The 12,093-nt window shown below is 39.8% G+C and overlaps 1 protein-coding gene and 1 long non-coding RNA gene across 3 annotated transcripts in view; one reads left to right on the top strand and one right to left on the bottom strand.

Moving 5' to 3' along the window:
- Positions 1–4,381, top strand: part of LOC142776680 (uncharacterized) — a 27,349-nt gene extending 22,968 nt beyond the window's left edge. For both annotated transcript variants that reach the window (XR_012887718.1, XM_075880766.1), the window contains 2 exons: positions 2,316–2,456; positions 3,176–4,381. Coding sequence is in view for 1 of the 2 variants with exons in the window: in XM_075880766.1 (XP_075736881.1) it covers positions 2,316–2,420 (105 nt within the window). In the remaining variant the exon portion in view is untranslated. The remainder of the gene's footprint in view (positions 1–2,315; positions 2,457–3,175) is intronic.
- Positions 1,513–12,093, bottom strand: LOC142776681 (uncharacterized). Its single transcript, XR_012887719.1, has 2 exons — positions 11,853–12,093; positions 1,513–7,680 (listed from the first exon to the last, which is right to left on the bottom strand). It is a non-coding gene; the product is annotated as an uncharacterized LOC142776681 (long non-coding RNA).

Raw genomic sequence — 12,093 nt, 5'->3', positions numbered from 1 at the left:
TTTAGCAGTAAAAAAATAAAATAAGAGGCACTCATATAAAACAAATGAACACATTTTTACAAACACACTCATAATGTTGTGAGTGTATGTGGTAATAATGAAAAAAAATTGCACGCAGCTTCCCTCGGGGGAACACTGAGGAGGATGCGGAGCATATAATTGGTTAACGGGGTGTTAAAGTGCGACTTACTTGGGTCGATGGCTAAATTGGTTAACGTGGTTGTGAAATGGGGTGTTAAATTGCGACTTACTTGGGTCGATGGCTAAATTGGTTAACGTGGTTGTAGGAGGGGGTGTTAAATGAGTGAACACGTACACACGTATGCGAAAGGGCGGCGCTGGTCGAAGAGACGTCGATCATTGTGTTTGTGGATTCGTTGGAATTCATTTCACCGCGACCTTGGACGTCGACGCGCCGTACAAACCAACCGACGAGCGGCAACTGAGCGAGCGAGCGCCGACCTTGAGTATATATACAGCTCGACGGCGCATGCACTGTCAGCTGTTGAATGTTCTCGAAGCGCGACGCCACATGCGCGTCCACTGGAGAATCAGGAGAATTGTAGATGTCGAACGCGGTGTGTAGAGGAGGAAGGGATGCACAGATGGTGGAAGAGTGGGCGACGGCGCGACGGCGCATGTGCGCGCGTCAGCTGTCGAATGTTCGAGAAGCGGTGCGGACGGCGCGCACGGCGCACTACAAGGCGCGAGTATAAGATGCTCCGCATCTAAAATGTGTGTATCTGGTCAAACAAAACTTGCGACCCAGGCACTGAGGAAGTTGGCTGTTTGGTTTTTGGAACAACCAGAACACAGCCACACAAATAAAATCAACTGTAGCTGCAAGTTTGAAGGAGCCTGCGATAGTCCAACAGTGCAGCCAATGCTGCTATGAAACGTAAAGGTGGCGCTATCTCGTGGCATTCGTATAAAATAAGGATGCAAGAGCCCGGCCAGTTGGCTTACTGGAGCACATTCTAGTTCATTATAATGGCTATAGCCTGCAGGCCATTTAGGATTGGATTAGATTACCTTGATCTAGACTGCTGTATTTACTAATGATTTGCATCCCCGTCTCATTTGTACATGTCTAAAATATACTTTTCAGCAAAAAGGAGTACTTACGTATTTTATGCGACCTTGTCTTGACAACGACTAACAACAATGTCGCGACAACGAAACTGTACAGCAAAATTTACTTTATCCTTTCTTTCACTCTCTTTTTTTTTTTACACAATGCACACATGCTTGTTGGTGTTTTATTTCTCTGGGTTCTAACACATGGAGCACAATCAAAGTACTCAGACACCTGCAATAAAAGCTGCAGTAGCGTTTGAAGCACTGATGTTTGAATATGGGGTGGAAAAAAGGAATCTGTCAGACCGCAACTGCTTCCCCGATTCCATAGGTAAATAAAAGATGCAGAATCGTGAGTTAGGCAAATTGGTGAGTGTTCACCGTAGAATATTTTACAAAGGAACGGGTTAGAAGCAGTCAGAGAGGGTCACAGCGCTGATTTCACAACTGAAATTTATTTGGAAAAAGAAAGAACATATATAGAAAATATTGACTCATCAAAACTATGCACATGTACACATTTGTTACAACACAGAATAATTCATGTCTTCTCTAAGACCTTATGTTCTTCATCTAGACGAGTGTTACATGAAATACTTATGCACTTGTTGTTAGATCTAATGAAAATGCTTTGGCTACTTCACACATGCGCTAATCAACATGTCAATAGTATTTGATATTTGTTTTCTACAAGTGGGGCACACACAGGGCTGGGTAGTATCGCAATAGTATTTAAGAGATACTTTTGAGTGTCTGTATTGCTGTATCGAGGCACTTTTAAAAAATGTATTTGTATCTCAGTAGTGAAATACTTTCACGGTGTATCGCATGTATCGCGATACTATCCAGGACACGGGTATCTTGTTACTTTTTTTTTTTTTGTAAATGAGCTGAGACGTGTTGACAATGGGGAAAAAAATTTCTGCTGTGACCTTGGCAGTCCACGGCAAGATATGCACCCACCATTTCTACATTTCTGCTGAGGGCGAAACTGACTCCTACCTTCTTGAAAGCGAGCTAGTTGCTTTGCTACTCGCATCCCATGATGTGTTTGAATGATGGCCTGCTTCAGCGTGACAACAATGTTATACTGCTATATTGAATTCTAGCACAGATATTTTCATTGTGAGGAGTATTGTATACTGCACAATGGGCGCCATTTTTTAAATGTATTTCCTCATGCCAATCGAATGAGTAGTGTTTGTTTTTCTCGTTTTTTTTCCACTTTTCTTTTGCAGCACCCATTTGAAAAACTGGAGCTTATTGCGGAAGCCACAAACCACCCAAAGAGAATTTGGTGCCATGTGCCATCTAAGATACCTCTTTCTGCAGAGCATTTCTGAAAAACGCCAGCATGGCCAAACAGCGATTCGAAAAAGGTCTTTTTGAGTCTCCTTTCGCATTCCTTGTTTTGTCTGTTCTTAATTCTTTCTGCCTTTTCTAAGATGTTTCTAGAAAACACTACACCTTCAACTGGAAGTTCGTTTGTTTATGGTTCCAGCACTTCGCTTGAACTATGCTCCTTCTAGCATAACTAATAGTGTTGCTGTTGAGTTCCGGATTTCAGTGTACAATGCGTGTGACTGATGCTCTCATATGGCATAGTTTTTTATTGCAACTGATATCTGTAAATATGTGGTTATTAACAATTATGTGCAGTGTAAGCATCCTTTGTAATGCCTTAATGACACTCGGAGAATGCCGAAAATATAATAAATCAATTTCATTTGCAAGTTTCAATGTGCTGCACATAACAAATGTTTGTATGGAGTATAACTATCCCCGACATAGACAAAAGTATTTTAGTATATGTATTCTGGAATACTTTTTTGTCTTTTTGCAAACGTATCTCTGAAATATCCTGTCACATGAATTACAAATTTATCTCAGTATCTGTATTTTATGCTTCCAAACCACGCATTTCGATATCTGCATTCCAGAATACTTCTTCGGGCATCTCTGCCCAGCCATGAGCACACATCCACATGGCCTACCACGAGCTGCCAAATTAGATGTGATTTTAGCATCTGATAGCATTAGCCCATGCCCTCTTAAGCACACGCTTATGCAATGCCCCATTTCACCTAAATATTCGCAGCTGCAAGACAGTGGAATCCCATAAACCACGCCAGTAGTGCAAGGAGCATATCTGTGGACATGACTGGAGACACATTTGTTCCCTTTCCCTGGCTGCTGACACAATGCTCTATCCACCAAAGTACACACATTATGCACTTTATTACGTGCTGAGAATGACATGTTTATGCAATAACGAGCACCAACATTTTTCAAACCATGTGCTATCCTGTGTATGTATAGGATAACTGCCTGCCTCTTTTTCTTGCTAATTTCTAGTGCACTTGAATCACAATGATAAAACTTCTCGATCTTTGAAATAAGTTTTTCCGACAAGGAGCAAATCACGTCACCCAGAAAGCCAGAATTTGCAAGGCGAGCAACTTGTGCATCAAATGCATGCGCCATAAGGTGCTCTCGTAACTTCTGAAGAGCAGCACCTAGCACAGTTGATGCAATGGCTCCCTGTATGGTTTTGAGTGGCCAGAATTAAAATTTAGAATTGGCTTTATGAATCTAGGTTGGTATTGCTATATATGTGATCTTTGATGAAAGCCTGTCTTAAATCAAGAAACTGTAGCTCATCAATTTTTTGAAACTCCAAAGTGAAACGCTGACATTTCATTTTCCTTAACATCTTTCTTTATATTAGCAACCAGTAAAGAGCAATTGTTAATGTCCAGTAGAACTAAGAAGTCATGGACATATCAAACAGCGTGTGATGATAACCAATTCAAATGCTTTTGCAGCTGCCCGTCTACATACCCAAGAAAAATATAACTAATTACAGGTATATTCATGATTCAATGCAGATACCAGATTTTTGGACAAAATTATTTCCCTTCCAAGACACAACGGTAGAATTTAGGTGGCCTGCATGAGCTCTAAAAACGACGCAATAGAGATGCCACACTGGCACTGAAACAACAACTCATCATTATCTTCTCTCATGCACTGCTTTATACACTTCAAATCTTCACATTGGGGCAAACAATAATATAAATCTTTTACGTCTATACCGAATGCATTACGGCACAAAGAAGGTTGTTCACTTAGTGATAAGATGATAGATTCTGAGTTAGAAATTCTTAGCGAATCACAAGTCTTCAAACGCTCCGAATTTTTTTGAATATACTCTGGAACATTTATTTACCAAGTGTCTTTTTCTGAAACAACAGCTCTTAGTGGCAACATGAATCTTCACTGAAATAAAAACTGATAGTTTTTACCTTTTTGCTTTTTTCACACTTGCCGCTACATGTTCCTGATTAAGCGTTAGTAACAGGGCATAAACTTATTCGTTCAGTCACTTGCTTTGTGCATCAACACTTTTTTTTATTAATATATACCCTAAAGGCCCATTCAGGCATTACGCAGGGGGTTTTAGTTATACAATAAATTTGCAAATCAGAACATTGCCATTATAAAATTAAAGTGGTAAACAATGTAAAATACAGTTCCATAGACAAAGATGCAAAAGGGAAAAAAAAATTGTGGCAGGAATGAAAACTCAATAAGAGAGACACAGCTATAGTGCAAAAAATATATATATATACAGAAAATTGCCATGAAAAAAATTACCCCCTATCTGCATATTTGACCAAAAATGTCGTCGAAAGACTATTGTATTTCGCCTGAAAAGAGTGAATAGACAGAAATATTTATTTGATGTTTTGCACGAGAAAACTGGTGAATGGGATCCTGGAGGTGTTGCGTGAGACATGAGTGCCATCTGGCGGTAATTTCAAAAAACGAAAGGATGGCCTTTGTTATAGCGAGCACGCAGCATGCGTGCAATCTTGGAGGCCATATTTTGTAGATTTCAAGACAGGTAGCAGCACAGTATCGTCTTAGCAAAGCGTAGGAGACTCGCCTTTCCATGCGAAGCGTCGCATTGTCAGCTGCAGCGCTTAGAATTACTTATTTATACCTTTTCTAGTATAAATAAACACAGTGCACAATATCGACGTGTTGATATTGTGCCTCAAATATGCTCAATATTTGCTTTTTATTGACAATCGTACAAGTATGAACGCAGAAACTTGAGCAATACTGGTGGATGCTGTGGATGTGGTCGTACTTGAGCCTTTTTGCTGACAGACCAAAATTTTTGCATTGGAGTATCCCAAGCAAGACTATCATCTTTAAGGAGGAAATATATTTACAATGAAAGAAGAGTAAAAATAAGCACATACATGCACTTACAAACTCACACAGATAGGTAAGTCATATGTCCAAGAAAATATCGAATTGGTTTACAAAGGTGGCACGATCAATGAATCAAGCAATGTCGCTTGGCAGTGTGTTCCAGTGATGTGTGCTTCGAAGTAATGGTGAGTGTTGATACATAATTGTGCGTGCCAAAAAAGGGAGTATTTTGAATTGGTGATCAATATGTTTCAAAATATTATGAGGTGTGTTTGTACAAGCTTCATGAAGGCACATTTACTATGATAAAATGTACGAAAATGCAACAACAGTGACGACAGTCTGCGTTCTTCAAGAAGGGGTAATGAAAGTGAGTGCGTAATATCTGTAGTGCTGCAGTTGCGAGAATACCACTTGGTGATAAATCCTGCTGCTTCATTTTATTTTAATTCTAGTTAATCGATGAGATATGATTGATGTGGGTTCTAGATGATGGATGCATATTCTATCTTTGAACGGACAAGTGTAGTGTATGCTAGCATTTTAGAGGTATAGTTCACCAAGTAAAGGTTTCTTTGAATAAATCCAAGTGCTTTTGACCCCTCACCAGTTATGATATCAATGCGCTTATTCTAAGGCAGGTCAGAAGATAAATGAATTCCAAGATACTTAAATAGGGATACTTTTTCAATGGGGAGAGCTTGAATTTCATATTGACTCATTTCTGTTTTATGTGCTCTTGTAAATGTCATGGCCTTCGTTTTGGAAGTGTTAATTTGCCATGGTGACACCAAAATGCGAGTTTATTAGGGTCCAACTATAATGACTCGTTAGCTTAGGTACTGTCAATTTTTCTATATATGATGTAGTTGTATGTAAATAATTTGATAGTAGATGACAAACCATGTCCAATGTCGTTGATGTAAATGAGAAACAAAACTGGTCCCATGATTGATCCCTGGGGAACCCCAGACTTTGCATGTGAAAGTGAAGATGCATGTCCATCCACATAAATTGATTGGCTGCAGTTGCTCAGAAAATGATTTATTCAGCTTTTTTCCAAACCAGTGGCTACCTTATCATTATACATAGAGCCATCTAGAGTTTAAAAGAAGCCTTCCTTGTCAGCAACCAAAACATGCAACTTAGCCTCCAGATGCGTCTCAGACAGCATGAACAATGTTGTGAGGAGTGACTAGGCTATGTACAACAAAGGCAAGCTGAAAAAGCCAGTAGGCTTTTTTTGTGAAGCTAAGTTGTGTATTTTGGTTACCTTCATTTACGTACTCTTCTATGAACATAATGATAAAAAATACTCATGGATTTAATAACACCATCTCAAGGAAATGAAATGAGAAGAGAGTGTGCTACTCTTGAAATATCTGCAATAAGTGCATAGCGGAGGACGTTTGCAGCTGCATCGCCAATAATAATAATAATAGCAATAATATTATACAAGGCAAGACATAGCCCACCAAACCTCTTGTGATGGCAGTTCTAACATAAGCACCAAACTAAAAGGCCTTCAAGCCAAGCCAAATTTGTGGCCACGACAAATATGCACAAATTTACCGATGTGAGAAATGCTGTGCTTGGAAAGTCAGATATGATATGTGATATGTAGAAGGAACATACATCAAAATAGTGCATGTACCAACGTGGAAGCTAAGGAATGCTTTAGTCAATGGGAAGAATAAGCTGCCGAGCAAACTTTCTGTAGTCTTCTTTACACTGTAATCTGCCACGAGTGTGACAACATGTCAGTCTATGAGACCTGTGATTTCAATGAAAGAGTTAAACAACACAACAGTTCAAAATGAAGTCACCAAATAATGGGTGGCCTTGGATGCCCTCGCTGAACATGCGGAATATACAGGCTTTCAAATTGACTGGTCAAGCAACCGTGTTCTGGTCGAAGAAAACAAGCTTGCATCATGCCAGCACCTGGAATCCCTGCACATTCACACAGCTGCACATATACTCAATAAGATTTATGGAACGCTGACCATATACTTCTGGTGCTTACATCACACACCTAGTCATACTTAAATACGATGTACCTTTCTTATGGCTGTCATTCAGAACAATATCAGGTGCCTAAACATCTGTAAACTTTGTGTTATTTTGGTCGGTGTATCCTTTTGTTTGTACACTAAGAAGAAACAGTTATGCATTGCCTTTTTTTAGGCCTCTTCTAGCTGTTCACTGTAGTTGCAGTCGAAGGAGTGACTTTTTGAGTATTGATCAACGGTAATGCTTTTTTTTGTGATGGTGGCACAGACTGCCGCCAGTTTCCATGAATTAGCCAGGTTTTACCAAAGTTCCTGCAGTTTTCCAGCAAGGCCCCAATTCCCCGACTTTCCCAGGTTGGTAGACACCCTGCACAAACAAAGATAGATGGCAGTTAACTCGCATCCTGTTCCCTGTCTTATGCAATTGTCATTCTGCACTTTATTACCTTGGAAGTACTTGCTGCTAGGCAGGTTGATATAACATTATTAGGGAAAATTCTAGACGATGCGAATGTGTGGTGCAGTGTAAATATTTTCTGTAGTTCAGCTGTGACCGATGCTCTTTTTCTGTGCTTTTTCATTTTTCCAGTGGTGCTTAGGCATCTATAATTTTCCCCCTTAGCTTAATTACCTCCCTGAAGCTATGCATCATCTTGCCCATTAACAACGATTGTTAAACTATTGTATGTGGCATTGTTGATGCAAAATGACCTTAGAGTATATGCTAAAGCTCCTGCAGGATTACCGGCTGAATGTGACAACCAGTTCACCATTTATAGAACCCGAAGTATTGACATTTTCAATATATCTGTTCGCACAGTGCTTCATTGGAGTCATGCAAGCTTAAAATATGGTGCTCCCACAGAGAAATTTTTCTTCCTGTGCTGTGACCAACGGGAAAACTATGTAGACAATAATGAAAAGAGATCACAACTAGGCTTAGCTGTGTGATGTCTGCCTCAATAAAAATGTAATAAATTAATGCAAGTGTGCTTATATCACCATGGTGTTGCGAGTTTATTACTACATTTGATATGAATCTCTGCCCGCTCCACCATGGTGTTCCTAAGGGTGTACACAGTCTTACCTCTGAGACAGCATTGCCAGAACTAATTTCACTGTCACAATCTTGAACAGGTGTGCAGCAAGCATGCGCCAGTGCAAAGAACACAAGAGAAGTGGTCACTGCTTCCATGTTCAAGGTCGTATGCACGCACACCGGACTAGGATTTTGCAGTGTCTTACATTTTGAGTGGAGTATACATCGTGATGGCGGGAGCCATCTCTGTGGTCACCAGCTAGACTGTCACAATGTGCATATTGTTGCTTCAGAAAACTGTTTACGACAAAAAAAGGGCACCGTAGAAAAAAATATTTTTAGGCTAATGTAAGGGCTTGTGGTGAGGAGACTCTCAATAGGTATATGGTGTGTTATCTTGCAATAGAGAAGCAACATTTATACCTAGTTTATGTTAGTAGGAGTCTGCTAAACATTGGCCATACAAGCTTGTGGCTAGAGAAGGATGATGTCCAGAAGATGCCCTCCTGAAATGTTAACCTGCACCGTCCTCCCTTGCCCTTCTTGGTGCACTGGAATTTTTGCCCTATAGGTACTAATTCCTTTAGTGGGTACTCTTGAAGGGCTTCTGAATAAGCTCACTCTTACCACCTGCTTTACCCAAGGGCAAATCCTACTGTTGGAACTTGTTTGCTTGGCAGAAATTTTAACAGGAAAAGAAGCTTCACTCGTTACACAAATAAAGCTACAGCATTGCAAGATTACTATGATGTTATGTACACAGACCTCCCACATAAAACTCACTAAAATGTCACCAATTACCTCTATGGTGAGCCTGATTATGCCTTAAGACAGCATGTAAGTTTCTTGATCCTATACTTTTTAATCAGTACATAAACCTTGAAAAAACAAGATCGTCACGTGCAGTGCATAAAACCAGTGCTTATGAAGTGCAATAATGCCATCGGAAGCATCAGCAAAAGTAAATTCACCCTGCTGGAAAGCAAATTGTGCGTGAAGCCTGTAATTGTACTGTTAACAAAGTCTTCTCGACAACTTCATTACTTCTACTTCTGCAATTTTCATAATCCTGTCTCTTCATACCTTGCTGTCAACCCAAAAATTATTGACCTATGAGGTGTTACTCATATGACCATGCTCATTTAACATACCTGCAAGCCTCAGAGCTAACATAATAAAATTGAAGACTTTAATAAATTAATGCTCTCTGCTACTTACCCCTTCAAAAAAAATTTTTAGCATCCCCTTCAAACCTGTTTTTTTAAAGACTCAACAGGCACAGTGACGTGACTCATGAAAGGCATATCCGGAGCTTCTGGTGCAACTAAAATCTTTTTGGAGCAGCTTAAAAGCTGCCTGAAGCTTTTAAGCTAGAGCTGTTGCACCACATGTTACAGGGAACTAGTTCATGAACATATGCATGCATGTTCACTTGGACTTCTGCTCAACATAAACGTAGGCTTTTTGCTTTTTTGCAGACATCCCCAATTTATATAAAGCTACCTAGCACTTTCCGGGAATTCACATGGCATTTGTAAATGACTCTGGCTTTCAACGATAGTTTAGCTACAATATTGAATCACAGACTGGTAAGACTATTTATGCATTGTATTTACTTTCCAAAAAAAAAAAAGAGTCTGATTATATTAATGCTTTTATTAGTACAACCTAATCGTTCAATCTGTGGAGAAGTGGTTGCTGTCATCGTTTATGTACAGAATTGTTAGGTCCCCGATTAATGAGCACTTCATAAAAAAAGTGTTTTGTAACTGGTCCTTACTGCCAATTATTTATTATGGCTCGACAAAATTTAGAGTTATGGGGGAGTAAGTAGTTACACTTGGCAAACTGTTTGACATGTACAGTCGTCGAGGTCGAGAAGCCCAGCCGAGACATACCGGAATAGTGGCACACCATGCTTTCTAGGAGAAGTAAAAGTGATTGTACAGCATGCGGTACTGCTGATAAAATTTGCCCACTGTATGGACTTAAAACTCAACCACCTTGTATGAAATATTTTGGAAGTAAACTGTAACAAATAGGACCACAAATAAAAAAAAATAACTAAGTGGTCAGTTCTATATGCAGGTACTAAATTACTGTATTTTAATACAGTAAAGCAAGACTGTTGTCCAAGCACAACTAGCTAATTATTACTTTTATCTGACAGTAACCACAACAGTTAGAAACTATTTGGCTGAAGTCACGTGGTAACTTTTGTAGTATAAGCGGGTTCAGATTGTTAAGAAAGTTGGTGCCCAGCAACGTTTCCAACTACATTGCACGTTCATGTTTACTGTGATAACATCTTCAAATCGCAGGGGTAACGTATGGATTTCAAGCGTATGCCATATACTTGCTCCCTGAGAGAACACAACAACGAAGAGTGCACGCATGCTTGACACAAATAATGAAATTTATGAAAAAGATGTAGCACATTTCGTCTCTTGGTGCAGATCCATGCAGGCACTTACCTAATTCTCACCCCATTTTGCCAACAAGCAGCCCATGTAAAACGTCCGAACATGCGCTATTATGTCGGGTCATAACCAGTTTCCTCTAACCACCTTGCACTTAGTTCCGGCACGACATACATTTCAAAGATCTATTTTTTGCAAACTGTGTGAGTAATTGTAGACCATTCTTCAACAGTTATTTTTGTGCTTACTCGATAGGAAAACATGAGCTACAAATTTTCTAAGTTTCTAAAATATGAATGATAATTGAATTGTGAATGGTAGTCTACACCCAGCCTTAGCATATATTTCCTTTCTAATCTTTTTCAATTTGAGGCATGGCACAAATTTTGAAGTACGACGGAAGCCTCTCATATGCATGTTTCGTTTATTTGAAGGTGCCATTTAACAATCTTGAATTAATCCTGCAATGAACTAACATCTGAATGCCTTGCGAATTGCCAGCCACAAAATATATTTTACTTGGTAAATTGTTCTGTGCTTGTTACACAAGCTGAAGATGATGACGATACTGACTGCCGCATCGTCACTGATGAGGCAGAGGATAGCGCGTGTACAATTTAGGTGCACACACGAGGCCCAATGTCAGTGCTACATTTCCAATTTAAACACGAGCGTGCGCAATATGTATGTTTTACCGCAATACACAGCGTGCACTTCACCGCAAGGCACGACTACCTTGCGGCACTGTTTAATTTTAAGAAGACGCTTAAGGTGGCAATTTTGAGCGAATATTTATAGTGCTCCCAGCATATCTTCAACTTTATTTCTTTTTTTTCTTTGTATACACCCACAAGAAAAGACATAGCTTAGAAAACCGATTATCGTAATCGGCGACAACATATTTAAGCTACTTAGAAAATAACGTCGTGTGAACGACTGGTAATATTCCATCGCTTCCAACTTGTGCATTTCCTATCTGTCTCACGCAGTTACGCAAGAAGAAGCTTCAATGAAAGTTTTGGCGCAAGCATACACTTCACCCAAGCGACACGTCGATCCTTACACTACACACGCACTTACCAGACATACACGTACGGCATACATCCACAAATAGCATAACACACGGTGTTCATGATCGGGCAAGTCGTTACCACATTGCTTATAGACAGTATTACAGAACGAGACCACGTATCCATGCGCAGAGGCGGTTCTCGCGAATGCATAAGGCTCCCGGCAAAGCAAAGACCACGTATAAGTAACCACCGCACGGTAAAGATCCTCACAAGTTAGTGAGGAACTTTAGACCTTTTGTTCCCACCAC

This window comes from Rhipicephalus microplus, chromosome X (genome assembly GCF_043290135.1).
Source record: "Rhipicephalus microplus isolate Deutch F79 chromosome X, USDA_Rmic, whole genome shotgun sequence".
Lineage (NCBI taxonomy): Eukaryota > Metazoa > Arthropoda > Arachnida > Ixodida > Ixodidae > Rhipicephalus > Rhipicephalus microplus.
This window is presented reverse-complemented; position numbering and strand designations above follow the sequence as displayed.